The 21,794-nt window shown below is 40.3% G+C and overlaps 2 protein-coding genes across 2 annotated transcripts in view; one reads left to right on the top strand and one right to left on the bottom strand.

The window, feature by feature from the left end:
* LOC124794772 (quinone oxidoreductase-like) overlaps positions 1–19,377 on the bottom strand; it is an 85,669-nt gene extending 66,292 nt beyond the window's left edge. The window contains exon 1 of the mRNA XM_047258398.1: positions 18,697–19,377. Coding sequence (XP_047114354.1) covers positions 18,697–19,014 — 318 coding nt within the window. The 5' untranslated portion in view covers positions 19,015–19,377. The remainder of the gene's footprint in view (positions 1–18,696) is intronic.
* A 6-nt stretch (positions 19,378–19,383) lies between these two features.
* Positions 19,384–21,794, top strand: part of LOC124794771 (ADP-ribosylhydrolase ARH3-like) — a 35,595-nt gene continuing 33,184 nt past the window's right edge. Inside the window, exons 1-3 of the mRNA XM_047258397.1 lie at positions 19,384–19,543; positions 19,682–19,847; positions 19,931–20,030. Coding sequence (XP_047114353.1) covers positions 19,526–19,543; positions 19,682–19,847; positions 19,931–20,030 — 284 coding nt within the window. The 5' untranslated portion in view covers positions 19,384–19,525. The remainder of the gene's footprint in view (positions 19,544–19,681; positions 19,848–19,930; positions 20,031–21,794) is intronic.

Here is a 21,794-nt window from a genome sequence, read left to right on the forward strand (position 1 = left end):
GGTGTACAGCTCCTTTAGCAATTCTGTTTTTATCTCATCAGTGGTGGTAAAACAACATCCTTTCATTGTTCTCTTCAGGCTCGGGATCAGAGAGAAATCTCAAGGGGCCATGTCCGAAAATACAGGTTTTGTTTTTTTGCTAAAAAATCATGAACAAGTGTTAAGGTGTGACTGGGAGCATTATTGTGATGCAATTTTCACACGTGGTTTTTCCACAATTCTGGTTGTGTTGTTTGGATTGCTTCTTCTAGGTAGTATTTCTTATTGACCATAAGGCAGAAACTCATGATTTACTAGCCCATTGTAATCAAAGAAAATAGTGAGAGGAATCTTCACATGTGATCAAACATGCAGAATTTTTTTTTTTTTTTGTCTTGCTTTTTCAGGCAGTTTACATTGGGACAATTGAGCCTCAGTTTCAATGCCGTACCCATATACCCATGTTTTTTCATCTGTTATAACCTTCTTAAGAAGTTATTGGTCACCGTCAACATCACTCAGCAACTCCTGAGAGATGTCTCTACAATGTTTTTGGTCAAAATTCATCAATTTTGGAACAAACTTTGCTGCTACATGTTTCATCCCCACAACATCCAAAAATATTGCTTGGCATGAGCCAAAGGATATGCCAATATCATCAGCAACCTCTCTGATGGTGATCTGGCGATTTTCCAGAACCATTTTCCTTACTTCTTCCACATTGTCATCAGTAATTGATGTGCTAGGACATCCAGGGCAGTCATCATCTTCACCACTTTCTCGACCGTCTTTGAAACATTTACATGACTCATAACTTCTTGCCTCACTCATTCTAGATTTGTCAAAAGCCACAGTCAACTTTTTGAATGCAGTGCTGCACTTTAATCCGTTTTTCAAGCAAAATTTTATACAAATTCTTTGACCTATTTTTTTCAAAAGTAAAAATTCACCGAGCACTCGAGAACACATGTAACCTCTTCAACTTTCAACAATAAACTAAATATTCAAAACAGCTGAAAATGCAAACATATATCAGGAACATGTGCACCAACAAGATAAAAAAAATTGAAAATCAGATTATAAAACCCACATCATTAAAAAATTCCCATATTTTTTAAATCACATGTCATATATACATGACAAAACTGAAATTGCAAATTAGCCACAAGTGGGAATTGAAATGAATTCAGTGGCAGCAAATGAAAATTTGTGCCAGACTGGGACTCAAACTCAGATTTCACACTTTACATGAGTGGACATATTAACCACTTTGGCTATCTGAGCAAGCTTCATATCCAACCTAAATTCCTAACTTCTTACACACTACATAAATAGTATTCCCTGTCCATTACCCTCATTGTCCACAGCTTCATGCTAATTCCCACAGGCTTTGGCCAAAATCTTTCGAGGGTGGCAGAATGTCTCATAAGGCTAAGTCACATATGCATAGTTCAGATGGCCCAGGTCGTGAAGTAGAAACTGAAATCAAGTATGTTATGTATAGCTTATTGTTGTACCACAGGGAAGTCCACTTTGCTCTTGGCAACAGTTTGGTGGTGGCCATTCATCCTGGTGGATAGCTGATTGGTAGTATGCCAATATAAAAAGCTGAGCAATGATTGCAACAGAGACGGTATGACATAGCTGCTTTCACAAATGGCTAGCCTCCGATGTTGTAGGATAAACTCCTGACAGGACTGCTGGGTGGGTTTATGGCAGGTCTTTCACCTGGGTCTTCCACTCGGATATGAACCCTGTGGCAAAGGGTTGGTATTGCAAGTGGCACAGGGATACACTTTAATGTTGTGGAGGTTGATAGGGCAACAGAACACCACTTTAGGAGGGATGGGTAGGATCTTGGGTAAGATGTCCCTCATTTCTGAGCATGATGATAGATAATCAAAGCCCTGGTGAAAGACACAGTTCAGTTGTTCCAGTCCAGGATGATATTGGGTGAAGAAGGGGGCACTACTTTGTAGCTGGTTCTTGAAGTGATGGGAGGATGGGGGATGTGTGGGGATATGGCATGGGAAATCTGTTTGCGGACCAGGGCTGAGGGTAATGGTTCTACGTGAGATCTGTCCAGGTGGGTGCTGTGGTTGGTAGTCCTACACATGAGTTCAGTTACTTATTTTTTTTACATTATCATTGAGTTCATTTCTGTCCAGAACCCTTCCCAAGGTAAGTATTTTTGTTTTAGTCCCATGTGCTTGCTTGACACGGCTCGATTCTACGTGAGTAGCTGGCCCAACTGCCACTCTTTTATATTCCCATAATTATGTTGTTGTTGTTTGTTGTTGTGGTCTTCAGTCCTGAGACTGGTTTGATGCAGCTCTCCATGCTACTCTATCCTGTGCAAGCTTTTTCATCTCCCAGTACCTACTGCAACCTACATCCTTCTGAATCTGCTTAGTGTATTCATCTCTTGGTCTCCCCCTACGATTTTTACCCTCCACGCTGCCCTCCAATACTAAATTGGTGATCCCTTGATGCCTCAGAACATGTCCTACCAACCGATCCCTTCTTCTGGTCAGGTTGTGCCACAAACTTCTCTTCTCCCCAATCCTATTCAATACTTCCTCATTAGTTATGTGATCTACCCATCTAACCTTCAGCATTCTTCTGTAGCACCACATTTCGAAAGCTTCTATTCTCTTCTTGTCCAAACTATTTATCGTCCATGTTTCACTTCCATACATGGCTACACTCCATACGAATACTTTCAGAAATGACTTCCTGACACTTAAATCAATACTGGATGTTAACAAATTTCTCTTCTTCAGAAACGCTTTCCTTGCCATTGCCAGCCTACATTTTATATCCTCTCTACTTCGACCATCATCAGTTATTTTGCTCCCCAAATAGCAAAACTCCTTTACTACTTTAAGTGCCTCATTTCCTAATCTAATTCCCTCAGCATCACCCGACTTAATTAGACTACATTCCATTATCCTTGTTTTGCTTTTGTTGATGTTCATCTTATATCCTCCTTTCAAGACACTGTCCATTCCATTCAACTGCTCTTCCAAGTCCTTTGCTGTCTCTGACAGAATTACAATGTCATCGGCGAACCTCAAAGTTTTTATTTCTTCTCCATGAATTTTAATACCTACTCCGAATTTTTCTTTTGTTTCCTTTACTGCTTGCTCAATATACAGATTGAACAACATCGGGGAGAGGCTACAACCCTGTCTTACTCCCTTCCCAACCACTGCTTCCCTTTCATGTCCCTCGACTCTTATAACTGCCATCTGGTTTCTGTACAAATTGTAAATAGCCTTTCGCTCCCTGTATTTTACCCCTGCCACCTTTAGAATTTGAAAGAGAGTATTCCAGTCAACATTGTCAAAAGCTTTCTCTAAGTCCACAAATGCTAGAAACGTAGGTTTGCCTTTCCTTAATCTTTCTTCTAAGATAAGTCGTAAGATCAGTATTGCCTCACGTGTTCCAGTGTTTCTACGGAATCCAAACTGATCTTCCCCGAGGTTGGCTTCTACTAGTTTTTCCATTCGTCTGTAAAGAATTCGTGTTAGTATTTTGCAGCTGTGACTTATTAAGCTGATAGTTCGGTAATTTTCACATCTGTCAACACCTGCTTTCTTTGGGATTAGAATTATTATATTCTTCTTGAAGTCTGAGGGTATTTCGCCTCTTTCATACATCTTGCTCACCAGATGGTAGAGTTTTGTCAGCACTGGCTCTCCCACGGCCGACAGTAGTTCCAATGGAATATTGTCTACTCCGGGGGCCTTGTTTCGACTCAGGTCTTTCAGTGCTCTGTCAAACTCTTCACGCAGTATCATATCTCCCATTTCATCTTCATCTACATCCTCTTCCATTTCCATAATATTGTCCTCAAGTACATCGCCCTTGTATAGACCCTCTATATACTCCTTCCACCTTTCTGCTTTCCCTTCTTTGCTTAGAACTGGGTTTCCATCTGTGCTCTTGATATTCATACAAGTGGTTCTCTAATCTCCAAAGGTCTCTTTAATTTTCCTGTAGGCGGTATCTATCTTACCCCTAGTGAGATAGGCCTCTACATCCTTACATTTGTCCTCTAGCCATCCCTGCTTAGCCATTTTGCATTTCCTGTCGATCTCATTTTTGAGACGTTTGTATTCCTTTTCGCCTGTTTCACTTACTGCATTTTTATATTTTCTCCTTTCATAATTATGTAATACATCAATTTCCACAACTGTGGCTTTCATTTTAGTATGTCACACCATATACTTGCACCTTAGTAGGCCCTCCTCTTGTTCACAACTGGTGGCATCTGAAGATGTAAGCTTAGAAACTGGTTGTAGAATAAAGTAAGAAAATACTGGCAACTGAAGCAGATTTTTATTCTATAAATTCATCCCATGAACTAATCATGTTGGGTTGAGTGATGTAATACATACACAAACAGATAGAGAACAGAATATCACCTTTTGTGACTATATGATTTTTTTAATGTTTGTTGTGGTGACAGATAAATCTGTAGCATATCTCAAGGTATATGTTAGATTGGAAGGTGATAGTTTGGTTATGAGTTGGTAAAACAGTATCAAAGGCTTCAGTTAATCCGACTTTTGCACCTCACTGAACCCAAAAGTAGTAATGTCCTGCATGTGTCATTCAAATGGTTAAAATTAAATACCATTCCTTAATAAATGTCTGCTTTTGACAATTTATCAGCAACTAAAAGTCATTTAAGGTTGGTTGGATTTTGTAAGGGGTCCATCCCTGTACTACCAGCAGTTGAGGAATGGCATGCTGTACCTCTCCCATAAATGATTAATATGTAGGATTCTTTGTGGGCTAGGTACAAATGTCTGCCTGGCACAGTATTTCAGTGACACAACTCAGTACCATCAACAAGAATTTGTGATGTGCTGAGCTGTCGAGGGAGCTGCTCTTCCCTTTATGCCTGATTTCCACCCCTTACTTGGTCTTCCTGTGGTCACTTTGACACCATTCCACCTGCTGTCCACTTCACTGTAGCTGTACTTGACTCAGAGGTGTTCCTTTCACAGTTTGCCATCACAGAAACACCTGATAGTCACAGTGATGTCTGTCATTTGAATGTTGTACAAGTCAGATACTGGCACCTGATCGAGTGGCCAAGAAGACTTCTGTTAATATCAGCACTGTAAAAAGTGGGAAATTACAATAAGCAGAATATTTCAAAGCTGCCACTACAAATAAAAACACCAAGAGTGCACAATATGATATTGGATTACTGCAGCAGAGTCGGTATGACATAGCTGCTCTCACAAGCAGTACTGGATAGGTTACTGTGTAACAGTCCAAATGTTCATGCCCTGCAGCTGTTAATACCTGCAAGCCATCTTGATGAATTGCCTTGTGGCAAACATAGATGGATAGGCTGCTCATCAGCCCATACTGAAGACTGTGGTCAAAGTCTGTACCCCTTTAGACTTGAAAGCATTACATGTCACAAAAGACTGAATAACTGCTAAATTACACTGACTTGAAGAATCTGTTGACACATTATCAGCAAATCATCTTGACCCCAGAATCTGGAAACAACTCAGGTGCAGGCTGAGGCTAATGTGAAAACAACTGTGCCAAGGTTTAGTACTCTTCACCTGTCTTGTCAAACTCTTTGGGCCCTGGAAGGCTGTTGTAATATGGGTATAAGCACAACTGCCACATGCAAGTTTCTGGGCTCCCAGTATTCCATTGTGGTTGAATGAAAGTAGACTGGGACAATTATTGTGAATATATCACAAGACACTGAATGTATCAGTTTTACTAGTTAGTTATGGTTACATTCTATTGTACTTTGAAGAGCCAAAGAAACTGGTACACCTACCTAATATTGTGTAGGGTCCCCGCGAACTCGCTGAATTGCCGCAACACGACGTGGCATGGACTCAACTAATGTCTGAAGTAGTCCTGGAGGCAACTGACACCATGAATCCTGCAAGGCTGTCCATAAATCTGCAAGAGTATGAGGGGGTGGAGATCTCTTCTGAACAGCACATTCCAAGGCATCCCAGCTATCCTCAATAATGTTCATGCCTGGGGACTTTGGTGGCCAGCGGAAGTGTTTAAGCTCAGAAGTGAGTTCCTGGACCCACTCAATAGCAATTTGGATGTCAGGGGTGTTTTAGGGGCTTAATCTCGTGTTTTTGTATGTGTAAATCCATTCAGTCTGTGGCACAGTAGTTGCTTTCTGAACAGCCAGCTCCACAGCTGATTAACACACCAGCATCAATTGGTGACACATCAGGAGTGTAGTAAGTTGCATATCTAGGATTCTGCCTGCTTTTATATACTGAAGTGCCACAGAAACTGGTATAAGCATGTGTATTCAAATACAGAGATATATAAACAGGCAGAATATGGCGCTGCGGTCGGTAACACCTACATAAGGCAAGACGTGTCTGGCACAGTTGTTAGAGTGGTTACTGCTGCTACAATGGCAGGTTATCAAGATTTAACATGGTGTTTTATTTGGTGCATGAGTGATGGGACATAGCATCTCCAAGGTAGAGATAAAGTATGAATTTTCCTGTACGACCATTTCACAGGTGTACTATGAATATCAGGAAAATGGTAAAACATCAAATCTCTGACATTGATTGAGCAATAATGGGATCAATAATGACTGAAGAGAATTGTTCAACAAGATAGAAGTGCAACCCTTCCACAAACTGTTGCAGATTTCAATGGTGGGCCATCAACAAGTGTCAGCATGCAAACCATTCAACACTGGAGCCGAAGCCCCACTCATGCACCTTTGATGACTACACAACACAAAGCTTTACACCTTGCCTGGGCCCATCAGCACTGACATTGGACTGTAGATGACTGGAAACATTTTGCCTGATCGGACGAGTCTCATTTCAATTTGTATCGAGCGGGTGGACGTGTACGGGTATGGAGACAACCTCATGAATCCACAGACCCTGCATGTCAGCAGGGGACTGTTCAAGCAAGTGGAGGCTCTGTAATGGTGTGGGGCATGTGCAGCTGGAGTGATATGGGACCCCAGATACATCCAGATAATCTGACAGGTGACATGTACGTAAGCATCCTGTCTGATCACTTGCACCCATTCATGTCGATTGTGCATTCCGATGCACTTGGGCAATTCCAGCAGGACTACGCAACACCCCACACATCCAGAATTGTTACAGAGTGGCTCCAGGAACATTCTTCTGAGCTTAAACACTTCCGCTGGCCACCAAACTCCCCAGACATGAACCTTGAACCTTACTGAGCATATCTGGGATGCCTTGCCATGTCCTGTTCAGAAGAGATCTCCACCCGCTCATATGCTTACGGATTTATGGACAGCCCTGCAGGATTCATGGCATCATCTCCCTCCAGCACTGCTTCAGATATTAGTTGAGTCCATGCCATGTAGTGTTGCAGCACTTCTGCGTGCTCATGGAGGCCCTAAACGGTATTAGGCAGGTGTACCAGTTTCTTTGGCTCTTCAGTGTAGTTTAGTTCTTCAGTTAGTCTTGCTAGGATGGTTAGGATGTGAGCATGCTGTGTACAGATGCAGGAGGAAGGCTGCAGTTCATGAACAGCTGAATGCACTTTTGGCTTTGGTCAGTCACCTTCAGGCTGCAACCTCAGGGTGTTGCGGTGGCAGAGAATCTGATGTGTTGCAAGGGACACCACAGGTGTCGCTTGTTTTGCTAATGTGAAGACTGGCTACCTGGCCTCGTCCACTCAGCCTGTGAGTAGACAGGTGGCCACTCCTTCAGCAGGTTCCAAGCAGGAACAAGGGGCAAGGGGTTTACTAGTTATTGGGAGCTCCAATGTTAGGCATGTTATGGAGTCACATAGGAAGATAATGTTCAGGTCTGGATAGAAAGCCAATGTGCACTTGGTATGTCTGCCAGTAGGCCTCATCCAAAATGTGGAGACAGCCTTGCCTGAGGCTATCAAGTGTGCAAGGTACAGTGGTCTCCAAGTTGTGGCTCAGATGGGCACAATGCCTGTCATTGCATGGGTTCTGAGGTCGTCCTCAGTTGATACAGGAGGCTGGCAGAGGGATGGTGAAGACTGCTGGTCTTGCGTGTGGGGTGCAAGCAGAGCTCGCAATCTGTAGCATTGTTCCCGGAATTGATCAGGGTCCTTTGGTTGGGAGCCAAGTGGAGGGTCTCAACCAAAGGCTTTAGCAACTCTGTGACAGTCTCAGCTGCAGATTTGTAGATCTGCAATATAGTGTGAGAATTTGTAGGAGTCCCCTTGACAGGTCAGGATTGCACTGTACAATGGAGGCAGCTACTCGGGTAGCAGGGTACTGGGGAGTACTAATGAACGCTCGCCAGTCAGTACACAGCAAGGAAGTCAGATGGTATTCAGAATAAACATACTTCGGTTGTCAAAATTTTAGCAGTAACGTGTCGAAGTATTCGTAATAAAGTTCCTGAATTTATTGCCCACCAGGAAAGTTCTTACACTCAAACTATTCCTGGAACCCAGAGCTGGCCGAAACCCATGTGGACAGCTCTGAGATATTTAGTGGGTCTTGGAAGATATATCAGAAAGACAGATTAGAGACCATAGGAGGGTGAGTGTTCATTGCAGCTGATGAAAATATTGCCTCTATTAAGGTCGAAGTTGAGTGTGACAGTGAAGTTATCCAGTCGCATATGACAGGTGTAGGTTTTTATCGGCCTCCTGATTCTTCTATGACAGTCGTAGAGTCATTCAAAGAAAGTCTATGGTCAATAGCACATAAATACCCAGACAAGTAATACTGGTTGGAGTGCGACTTTAACCTACCAAGTATAGACTGGGATGCCTATGGATTCAAGGGTTACTGGATTCAAGGGTTACAGGCAGATAATCATGTGAAATACTTTTGAACACATTTTCTGTAAACTGTCTTGAGCAGCTAGCCCACATGCAATGGAAATATCTTAAACCTTGTAGCTACGAACAGGCCAGGCCTTAATGATGATGTCAGTACAGATAAGGAAATTAGTGGTCATGATGTCATTATAGCTTCTATGATTGTAAAAGTTAATAAATTAGTCAAGAAGGCTAGGAGAGTGTGTCTGCCAGACACAGCAGATAATCTATTATTAGCATCTCACTTAGGCAGTGAATTGATATTGCTTAGTTCCAGTAAGATGGATGCAGATGAATTTTGGGCAAAGTTTAAGCAGATTGTAAATTGTGGTATGGAGAGTTATGTGCCTAGTAAGTGGAAATGGAAAAGATCCATCATGGTTTAATAATGAAATCTGGAAGATGCTGAGAAAGCAGAGGCTGTTGCACTCTTGATTCACAAAAGAATGCACAAATGACAACAAGCGAAGGTTAGTAGAGATTCATGGGTCTGTGAAAAGATATATGGGAGGAGCAAACAACTACCACCATGACACCTTAGCAAAAGAACCTGAAAAAGTTCTGGTCATATGTAAAATCACTAAGTGAGTCTAAGGCTTCCATTCAGTCCTTTGTTAACCAGTCTGGTGTGGCAGTTGAAGACAGCAAAATGGAAATCAAAGTTTTAAATTTACCATTCAAGAAATCATTCATACAGGAGACTCGTGCAAACATACTGTCACTTGAATATTGGACAGATTCTGTATGGGCAACATAGGAATAAGGATCCCCAGCATAGGGAAACAACCGAAAGATTTGAAAGCAAACAAGTCACCAGGTCCAGATGAGATCCCAGTTCAGTTTTAAAAAGAGTATTCTACGACATTGGTCTCTTACCTAGTCTTCATTTATTGTGAATCTCTCACCCAGCACAAAGTCACAAGTGACTGGAAAAAAGCTCAGGTGACTCCAGTATATAAGAAGGGCAAAAAAAATGGACCCACAAAATTACAGACCAATATCCCTAACTTTAGTTTGTTGCAGATTCCTTGAACACAGTCTCAGCTCAAATATATTAAACTTTCTTGAGACTGAGAGCTTATGTCCATGAATTGACATGGTTTTAGAAAGCATTGTTCATGCGAAATTCAGCATGGCCTTTTTTCACAAGATATACTGCAAGCTATGGATGAAGGGCAACAGGCAGATTCCATATGTCTAGATTTCCGGAAAGAATTTGACATGGTGCCCCATTGCAGGCTTTTAACAAAGGTATAAGCATGTGGAATAAGTTCACAGATATGTGAGCGGCTCGAAGACTTCTTCAGTAACAGAACCCAATATGTTGTCCTCAACAGCAAGTGTTCATCAGGGACAAGAGTATTGTCAGGAGTGCCCCATGGAGGTGTGATAGGGCCACTGTTGTTTTCTATACACATAAATGACTTGACAGACAAGGTAGACAGCAATCTGTGGTTGTTTGCTGATGATACCGTGGTGTACAATAAGGTGTCAAAGTTGGGTGACTGTAGGAAGATACAAGATGACTTAGACAAAATTTCTAGTTGGTGTGATGAACAGCAGCAAGCCCTAAATGTGGAAAAATGTAAGTTAATGCAGATGAGTAGGAAGAACAAACCTGTAATGTTTAGATACCAGTGTCCTGCTTGACACAGTCAAGTCATTTAAATATTTGGTTGTAATATTGCAAAATGATACGAAATAGAACGATCGTGTGAACAACTGTGGCAAGTATGGTGAATGGCCGACTTTGGTTCATTGGGAGAATTTTAGGAAAGAGTGGTTCACCTGTAGAGGAGAACACAAAAATGATGCTGGTGCAAACAATTCTTGAGTACTGCTCGAGTGTTCGGGATCTGTACCAGGTCAGATTGAAGGAAGACATAGAAGCAATTCAGAGGTAGGCTGATAGATTTGTTAACAATAGGTTCAAACAACATGTAAGTGTTACAGAGATGCTATGGGAACTCAAATGGGAATCCCTGGAGGAAAGGCAACAGTCTTTTTGAGAAACAATATTGAGAAAATTTAAGAGAACCGGTATTTGAAGCTGACTGACAAACTACTCTACTGCCACCAACATACATTGCGTGTAAGGTCCATGAAGATAAGATATGAGAAATTAGGGCTCATACTGAGGCATATAGACAGTTGTTTTTCCCTCGCTCTATTTGCAGGTGTAACAGGAAGGGAAATGACTAGTAGTGGTACAGGGTACCCTCCACCATGCACTGTACAGTGTAGAGTATCTATGTAGATGTATAATATATATTGTGCAGTGTATGTGAGGATTTTAAGTTCATCAAAATGATTTCTGCATACAGTTCTAGGGTATGGATTCCAGTTATGTTTCTTATGGCTTTTTCCTGTGCATATAGCACTTTTCTAGCCAGTGGCTGATTTCCAAAAATGTGATTCCCTACACCAGCATGACATGAAAGTAACAATAATAAACTGATTTTGTGGTTTCCATATTTTTAGAAGCGCAAATGGTGTGTAAAGTATAAGCTGCAGAACACAGTCTTTTGCGTGTTCACAGGATGTGGTTTGCCCAGTTTAATTTGTTATTGAATTGTAAGCCCAGGTATTTTAAAGCATTCACGCTAGCTACCTGCCAACCACCTCATTTTTCTCATATTTCTTCAGCTTTAGAGATTATGTGAAACTGAATAAAACTTGTTTTACCATAATTAACAGAAATACCATTCCCGTTAAACCACTTCACAATATTCCTAAAACTTATTAGGTTCCACCTTATGTTTGTCTACAGAATTATTCAAATGCTTCAAATGGCTCTAAGCACTATGGGTCATCAGTCCCCTAGACTTAGAACTACTTAAACATGACTAACCTAAGGACATCACACACATCCATGCCCGAGGCAGGATTCGAACCTGTGACCGTAGCAGCAGCGTGGTTCCGCACTGAAGTGCCTAGAGCCGCTCGGACACAGTGGCCGGCACAGAACTATTAATTGGTGCCATAATGTCATCACTCATCAGTAGAGATGGTTAATTTACAATATTCTATGAAAAGAGGTAGGCCATTAATAAAATAATAAAAATTAGGGAGCCAGAACTGAGCCCCAAGGCACTCCACATTTGATGACGCCCATTCTGCCAATGCTGAACACCTTCTCAACCAACCAGTACAACCTTCTGCTTTCTGTTAGAAAGAAAGGTATGAATTAAGCAACTTTACTGCTGCTTCACTATACCTAAGTATGTACCTTTGTGTAAAAGTATTTGGTGACTGGTCAAATGCTTTTGTTAGGATGCAGAACCCTCCAACCATTTTAATTTTTTTGTTGTAGAACACTGAAACATCAGTTGCAAATGTAAGTATTGTATCTTCTGCTGATAACCGTATCTGAAATTTAAACTGACTTTTGTTGATGATGTTATGATAACTAAGGTGCTTAATGATCCTGGCATGTATTAGTTTTTAGAAAAACTTGTGGGTAGTGAGATTGGCAGATGTTATTATCTCCCTTATCTCCCTTCTGATACAGTGGTTTTACAACTGCATACTTAAGCCTTTTAGAAATTATTCCTTGCTTAAATGATGCCCTGAAAATATGGAAAAGAATTTTAGCTACATGGCTGAAGCAGCATTTTAATAACTTCATTATCTACATCAGCATACTCCACAGGCCTTGTACAGTGCATGGTGGAGGCACATTGCATCTCTACTAGTGATTTCCTTTCCTGTTCCACATGCAAATAGAGTGAAAGGAAAATGACTGTATATATGCCTCCATATGAGCGCTAATTTCTCTTATCTTATCTTCATGGTCCTTATGCAAAATGTACAAAGGAGGCAGTAGAATCATTCTGTAGTCAACTTCAGATGTCGGTTCTCTAAATTTTCTCAATAGTGTTTTGTTAGTTACCTTCCAGGGATTCCCATTTGAGTTAAGATAGTATCTCAGTAACACTCACGTGTTGACTGATGTTACCAGTAACAAATCTAGCAGCTGACCTCCAAATTCTTTAATGTCTTCCTTTAATCTGCACCTGGTGTGGATCCTAAACACTCGAGAAGTACTCAAGAATGGGTTGCACTAGAGTTCTACGCACAGTCTCCTTTACAAAAAACCACACCTTCTTAAAATTCTCTTAAGAAATGAAATTTGATTATTTGCCTTTCCTGCTACCATCCTTACATGTTCCTTCCATTTCATTTTGCTCCACAATGTTACACCTAGATATTTGATTGACATAACTGTGTCAAACAGCACACTACTAATGCTGTATTCAGATATTATGGAACTGTTTTTCCTACTCAGCTACATTTGTGTATATTCTTCTACATTTAGAGCAAGCTGCCATTCATAACTGTTGTCAACTCTAGGAGAGTTTTTACTTTTCACTGTTCAAGGTACACTGGCTCAATGAAAATTCATGGCTTCATTTACGGAGCCTCAGGATCTTATTTGTTCCATTACTGTTAAAAAGCTTTTGTTGAATATATCAGCAACTGTTTTCCATCACTAACAAGATTGTCTTCATTTTTTATTTGGATATTTTAACTACAAACTGCACTTTTCCCTTCCTTCTTTGAAGTTCCAGATAGGTTTTACTTTGTTGTTTGAGGTATCAATTTACACTTTGTTGATTGAGGTATCAATTTCTGCTTTCAAGAATATGTTCTTTGATGGTCTTGTTTAGAATTCTACTGTACAGTTTGCAAGGTCTAATCTTATTGGGATCAATTGATCCCTCGGCTGCTGCATAAAGCTCACTTTTCATTCTACAATAAATTTTGCTGCCATTAGTAATCCAAAGCTTATAACCTTATTTAAACAGGTTTTCTCTTACTATCTCACTGGGAAACATTTCTTCAAATAAAATTCATTAATACATGTATTGAATTTGGAGTTAACATCAACAGCAGCATATATAGACACCAATTCGCATACTGTATCATACCTGACGATCAAAGTTGTCCAAGGTGTGTTTGTTTATAATCGTCAAGTTTTTCAAATGATATTTTCTTTTATGACATTGTAGGCTTCCCCAGTGTAATAGTTCTTGAAAGTCTCCTTTTTTGCCGCCAGATCACAAAATGAACATGATGCAATATTTTGTCAATCATTCTGTCCACCATCTTCAGGAGAATGCTGTTGTTGCTGAGTGCCACCTGCCACAGTTGCTGCCCCCACATGTGGGCTGGTGGTGCTGCCCTTGGTAGACCACTGACACCAATAATATATTGCTCTCAAAGACTATTTTCAAACACTTGGGCTGGCTGCACCAAAGAGTGTCATGTTTTGATGCATGTGTAGGGTTCCATGGCCTGCTAAAAGGAAAACCCTTATCTTTATTAATCACATTGTCTGCCAACCTAATTTCAATTGCCTCTTCATAAACACTATTTCAAAAAGCTGAAGTGTTGACATCTATCAGAGTCTCATCAAATTTCATCCTGTGTCCTTCATTTAAACAATGTACCCCAAAGAAATTTGATAAGACTTTGATAGTTGCCAGTACTTGCAGTTTGTGGAACAGTGTTTATAAAGAGGCTCCTGAAGTTAGGGTGGCAGACAATTTGATTAATGAAGATAAGGGTTTTCCTCTTAGCAGGATATGAAATCTTTTACTACCTCGAATCAAAACACAATGTTCTTTTTTGTGGCCAGCCCAAGTGTTCGAATATAGTCGTTGAGGGTGATATATTATTTGTGCCAGTGTTCTACTAGGGGTGGCACCATCAGCCCAGTCTTGGGGCCAGTGATTGTAGTGGGTGCAACATGTGCCATGCAAGAAACATAGGCCTATATAGGATGACAACTTGCAGCCTCAGCATCAGTTTTCAGTGGGACTCAACAGCAGTAGCATTCTCCTGAAGACAGCAGATAGGTGTATCACTGAAATATCGTATCATGTTGATTTTTAGGATCCAGCAGCAAACCCGAGGAGACTATCAAGAAATTTACTTTTCTCTGTACATTTACATGGTTTATGGTGAGGAATTGTTCATCATGGTCAGAAAGGCCATTAATAATATTTTTGACAGGTAATTATTATATCTATACATCTCTACAAACTACCGGTATTGGAACTGGCTGTTACCCTAATTGGAAAGTCTACCACTTCCATTCTAAGAGCACATCAGGTGTCAGGGTCTACTCTGTTTCTATTATCTGTTAACAAGTTCACATTAAAGTCACCCATTACACTGAATGAATTAGTTTTTCTAGATAGGTGCAGTAGAAATGATTCAATGTGTCTCAGGAAAAAAAAAATCCAGATTTCCACAAGGTGTCCTGTAAATTGACAGCTTAATAACTCACTAAAGCCAACATATTCATCTTGAGAGAACAGTAATTATATTCACTTTTTAAACAATTTTTATATATTGTTTATTTCTCAGTCCAGCTCACATTTTTTGAAATTTATTCATTTATTTTTTAAACTGTGGCTAGTTTCAGGCCCCCTGGACCATCCTCAGGTCTACATGGTTGAGTCAGCAACCTGTTGAGTCTGTATCACGACCACACATCAGAAATCAGAAAATTATTCTGATGTGTGACTCTGATACAGACACACAGATCTCAAGATGATCCAAGAAATTAAAAGAGCCTTACTGTGAACATAAAATAAATAAATAAAAATAAAATAAATAAAACAAAAAATGTGCAACTACGACTGAAAAACATACAATATATTACAACTGTTTTAAGCATAATAACACTTGCACTATCTGCTGTTATCTCGATACCACACACTTCACTTCAATGTGCTGTTCAGCACAGTATTTGCTTAGATCTGAAATTACAAGGTGCAAAATGAAGCCTCTCATAACATACAAAAAGGGACAAAGATGAACTACCTAGAAATAATGGCAATAAATAAATATATGTCTATTTGCCTGACCCACCAGTTCTAACTGCAGATAGTGCTAATAAGCCTATCCAGAACACTCTGTAATTCACTCCTCTACTCACATGCCCCATTTTCCTTGCCCTGTTAAAATTTTACTTAGTATAATTGCATAGAATAGTTTCACTTGCTGGGATTGGATTTCAGTTGTTGGGCTTTGGAAGTTGGGAATTCTGTCGGGTGGGGTGGATAGAGGGAGAGAAGGTGAGAGGTAGGAGCGGGTTTTCTGGCTCGGAGTGCGGGAGGGTGGGGTGGCAGGTGTTTGGTCTAGGCATGGGATGCTCAGGTATCGGAGTCAGTGAGACGCAGCGCATTATGAATATGACTTGGATAGGGAGGAGGTTACAGGACAGAGAAGGAAAACTGTTGGGTGGAAGGTGTTGGGACAGTGGGTTAACATAGGTTGAAGCCAGGAGGACTCTGGGAGTGAAGGGTGTGTAGCAAGGACAATCCCAAAGTGCTTAGTTCAGAAAAGCTGGTGACGGAGGGAAGGATCCAGACTGTTTGGGTTGTGACGCAGCCCTTTAAATCAAGCATGTTGTGTTTGGTTGCATGTTTGTTCTTGGTTACAGTTTGTTGGTGGTCATTCATCCTGGTGGACAGCTGTTTGGTTGGCATACTGACATAAAAAGCTGTGTAGTGATTGCAGCAGAGTTGCTGTATGGCATGGCTCCTTTCACAGGTGGCCCTGCCTCTTATGGTGTATGAGATCTGTTGAAAAAATTGTGGAACATTCGTAATTTCGAGACACTGGTGTGTTGGAGTGAAATGCGCTTGGCATCTCTGCACACACCTGTGTTTAATGTGTAATTGCCATTGTTGTATGTCTGTTGGCTACTGTTCGGTGCTGTATTGAGTAGAGCATTGTGTTGCACAGTCTGCAAATTTCAAGACGGCAAGTTAGAGGAGCAATACGTCCAGGAACGTCAACGAAATTGAGCGTGCCAATTGCAGACTGATTGTCTGAAAGATTTCACAAGAATGTAACATTTCAGTTGGACCATGTCATGAAATCCTGAAACAGAATCTTGGAATGCATTGTGCTGCTGCCAAGTTCATCCCATGGCTCATGAGCCAAGACCAGATAGACCTTCACATCACAATCTGTGAAGAGCTTTTGGATCATGCAAATGAGAGCGAGATATTTCTTAAGAAAATCATGACTGGTATATATGGTTATGATGTTGAGACCAAGGTTCAGTCTCCACAATGGGTCAGGAAAGGTTCTCCCAGACCAAAAAAACTTGTCAGGTCAGGTCAAATGTAAAAGTGATGCCGCTAGTTTTCTTTGACTTTGAAGGGTTAATTCATCATGAATTTGTGCGACAGGAACAAACTGTTAATCGGTGGTACTATTGGGATGTGTCTGCAAGAAAATGTGAGAAGGAAATGGTCTGACGTGGTGAGACATTTCATGGCTCTTTGCGTCACAATAATGCACCTGCAGATTCATCCCTGTTGGTGTGTGACTATTGCGCAAAAAACAAAGTCATTGTGCTGCCTGGCACCTGCGGACCTTTTTTTTCCGAAGCTGTAAACTCAATTGAAAGGATGAAGATTTGCAATGACAGACAAGATAAAAGAATATTCACAGACAGTACTTTGTGCAGTCCAGCAAGAGGCCTACCAATACTGCTTCCGGAAGTGGAAACGGCGTTGGGAGCAGTGTATCACTTGTGGAGGAGAGTATTTCAAAGTAGATTATGCACAGTAAGTAAAAGGTAAGCCTACAAAAATTTTGCGTACAAAGTTCCGCAATCTTTTCAACAGACCTCGTAAGATACACCTATGACAGGACTGGAGTAGGAAGTGCTGGGTGGGTTTATTGGGCAGGTCTTGTACCTGGGTCTTCAACAGAGATATTATCCCTGTGGCAAGGGTTGAGAGTGGGAGTGGCATAGGGATCGACCAGGATGTTGTGTAGTTTGATGGGCAATGGAATACCACTTTAATAGGGGTGGGAAGGATCTTGGATAGAATTTCCATCATTTCTGGGCATGATGATAGATAATCAAAGCCCTGACGAAGGACATGGTTATGCTGTTCCAGTCCATGGGGATATTGGGGACTGTAACAAGTGAACCATTTCTTTTCAACATTTCTTTAAATACTTGTTCAAGAGATGGACCACAAACATAGCTAGTTAATAATGAAAATCAACAACATTTTGGGAGACAAGTTAGATGATGCCATGAAATATATGAGGAAAGACAGGCACGAGAAAATGATGTTTCAGTAGAAATGATTAAAGCTCAAGGGAAAATGGTACAAAAGGAACTTACAAAATTATTTACAGGATGTCTGTGAAGTGAAACAATTTTTAAAAGCTGGAACAAAGCTGTAATTGTTTTAGTTCATACACAAGGAGACAAAAAAGAAATTTAAAAATCAGTGTGCCTATCAGCCTCCACTGTATTATGTACGAGACATTCACTAAAGTTATTTGCAACTAAATAGGGAAAAACATGAATTTCAATAGGGCAAAAAACAAACTCACATTAGAAGACTATATATCACAATGGCTAAATTGTAGTTTTATCTTGAATGAAATCATAAAACAGAGCAGTGAGTAAGCAATAAACTGCACTCAACCTGGTGAACATGAATTTTTGAGAAAGCTTTAGATCTAGTCTCAATAAAATCTGTATTGCCATACACAAAACAATATTGGATGGAGCAGGTCATGGGAGATGGAAGATGGCTATGAAGAGAGAAAATCAGGCCAGGTAGGGGTTACTAAAGAGTGCACTGCGATGGAACAAGTAACTCTATAAGGGCAGAAATATGGGAATTAAGATGGCTTAGCTTTGGTGCTGAATAAAAAGTGCGAAAAAAGTCATGTAAACTTTGTGAGATGATCATTCCTTGTAATTAGCAATCGTTCAATAAGAAATTTACAAAAAGTAGGATAAGGTAAAAGAGAAAAGAAACGGGGAGTCAGTATCTGGAGTGGGAACATGGACCTCTAAATAATTTGTGCTGTATTATTGGCTCTAATGCGTAATACCTTAAAGTTCTTCACCGTTTCGCCGACTTCCTCTACTTCTCCAGCTACATCCTTCCCCAGAATTGCAGGTAGTTCTGGCAAGAGTCCATAACCACCACTTCTAATGTACGTGTCGGCGGGATTAATACCAGCGGCCCTAACATGAATAAGCACCTCGTTATGTTTTATTCTTGGAATAGGGATGGTTTCAGTTTTTAAAACTTCTGGCCCGCCAAATTTGTGAACTCGCACTGCTTTCATCATCTTTAACAACTGTGCCATGCCCCTCTTATCAACATATAAAGCTAGAGATAAACGGTTCACGGTCAAGGGAAACATAGTCCTAACGTACTTAAAACTCAAGTTTTAGACTAGTATAATTTTCGTAGTTCTTAAGAAACAATTTCTCAAGATTCAGTCACTTCGCAAATATTACGGGTAGTTAGCAGGCATGATAGTCTTCATAGAATGAGTTCAGCAGCATTGAAAAATGGAAATTCATGCCCAAGGTCATTTGGTGTTATTGTCTGACTTTAATTTTGGGTGTTTGGGCGCTATTCTTTCATTATGTAATGCTGAAAATAATACTGGGTTGAAAATTGTAATTCCTCTATGGCTTTGGCTGTGACGATATTATTTAAATACCGACAGCGGATTATACAACTCAACGTCTAGTACAATGTAATTCACGTGTAATTACACGGTTTCTCGCACATTTCAAGGGTCTAATTATACAGCATTTCCACAGATGTTACACAAATACTGCTAGTACGTAACAGGTGCTAATAAAAAAAGTCGTGTCATACCCTTACGCTAGCGTCCTTGTTACCTTACTCGAGCAAAAGCAGTCATGCAACGAATTCTGCCCGTAAGATTTACATATAAAGTTTTTTCTATTAATTCGTACTTTAATATGGAAATGAACTGATGATCAGCTCGTTGCTCAGTTAAGATCTCTGATAGTAATCATGTTGTAAAATAAACACACTGATTATTTCAAATGAAGGTGATGACAAAGATGGATATCAGCACACTGTCGCAGAAATTCCGCGGTTGTATGCTAGGTAGCCTTCTTGGAGACTGTCTGGGTGCTCCATATGAGGGAGATAGCAGTGTTTCGAAAGCGGTTCTTCAACAATATTTTGACAAAATTGAAGGCCCGCCTTTCAAAGGTACCGGGGTTTTGTTGAATGTAAACATCTACCTTGCAGTTTACAACGCATAGAAAACTTGTACATTTTTTTTTGTTTTGCAGCTCCAATAAAACAATATACAGATGACACTGCAATGACGAAGTGCGTGGCGGAATCACTGATAGATTGTCGTGGCTTTGATCCCCAAGATATGGCGAAGAAGTAAGTACTTTCAGTGGAATAAAAGTGTTTATAAAGTTAGAAACTAACCCTTACATATCACGACGACAGGTCAGCATGTCAGTAATAAGTGACTTTCGCTTTTGACACAGCAGTGTAATGGTGCATCACGCCAGAATCGCCGAATTGTGGAATATTAGATTGCAGTCTCTTGTTGATTTAGTTATTTACAGTTTGTGGACTCCCGTTTAGTTTACTCGCCCCGCCTCCCTTCTCCCTGAACTTTGCAAAATTTGTTTTTGAAAAAGTGACTTTACCAACCCTTGTAGCCACAAACAAAGATTTAATAAAGTTCATTTTTTTCCATGTGGTGAGAGTGACGAGTAGCTTACAGTTGTATTATTGACGACCAATATGGTAGGTTAGAAAACTGGACTGAGAAAGTTTTGAGTGACCTCAATTCCAGTGAAAAAAGATTAATGTATGAGCCCAGTAACAGTTGATTCTAAATGTGTTTTCATTTCTGGTGCAGTGTTTTCTGTAAAGCCCATCAGAAAAGAAAAATGTTCAAAGTAACTAGAAGGAAAATTGCAGTGAAGCAGAGTCTCAAAACACTGTACACGGAATTTAAAGACCACTTCTTTTGCTTGTGAGTCGAGTGCGTTAACGCTACACTCCACTTTGCTCATTTCTTTTTGCATATCTAGAGGCCACAATTTAATATCATGCACAAATATTTACAGTACAGTAATGTTGAAAAATTAATTTTTCAACCTTCTCTCTGTCGGTAGTGATGTTGACCATCTGAGACATTGTATACAATGTTTACATTGCAGCATAGATGAACTGTATATTGAATTACATAAAATAATGGAAGTGCAAAAAAGCAGCATCTTAAAATACTCTTCCCACAATTTTGTGTATATTTACAGAAATCCAAAATAAATAATTCATTTTACATTCTTACATCGTACACAATCTGTAGTTGTTTAATTTACTGTTAAAATTACCTTTTTTACACCATTTGTGTAAGGGCAGTCTGTCATAAAATATGATGCTCCCTGCATTTACAGATTATCTAAAAGTTATTTTTAAACCCTCTTGACACACACACACACACACACACACACACACACACACACACACACACCTGCTGCTCCACCCCATGTTAAGTATGGTACACAGGGGAGGTCGGAAAGTGAAGAGCACATTTTTCGGTATTGTATAAAAAAAATAGTAATGAGAAACTTCCACACTCTGGGGAGTACTGTTGTGCATGTAAGTCTCTCCATTTTCATGTATCCTTCCCACCACCACACTTTTACCACTCTGTTCCAGTCATGTTCTTTTACTTTGAATACCCTCCTATATTCTTTCAGCTGATAGCTCTTGGTATTTTGCCTGTGAGCCGTGATTCCTGCCTCTTCCTTTGCTTGCTATCATATGCAGTTCTCTGTAATCATTTGTTCGACGTAAGCCTTGCTGGTTCTTTCTGCTCCTGTAGGATACTTCCTTTAGTATGTCCAAGACTTTCCATTACTTATTCTGTCCATTCATGTCGGTCCTGCTCAGCTTCTATGAAATTACATTTCATGTGCGTGTATCTTGCATAAACCCTTATCTTCATTTTCAAGGTTTCAGAAATGTTGGTCAGGGTAGATAAACAGTACAAAGCTCTGTTCACTTCTTAGCAATGGTACTGTTTGGATACCTTCCTTGGAAATAAGGAAGCGTCCGATCCCACCCGTCTGCTTTGACCCATGACGTCACAAATATGGCGGAAACAAAAACAAACACACACACTTT

Source organism: Schistocerca piceifrons, chromosome 4 (assembly GCF_021461385.2).
Source record: "Schistocerca piceifrons isolate TAMUIC-IGC-003096 chromosome 4, iqSchPice1.1, whole genome shotgun sequence".
NCBI classification, from domain to species: domain Eukaryota; kingdom Metazoa; phylum Arthropoda; class Insecta; order Orthoptera; family Acrididae; genus Schistocerca; species Schistocerca piceifrons.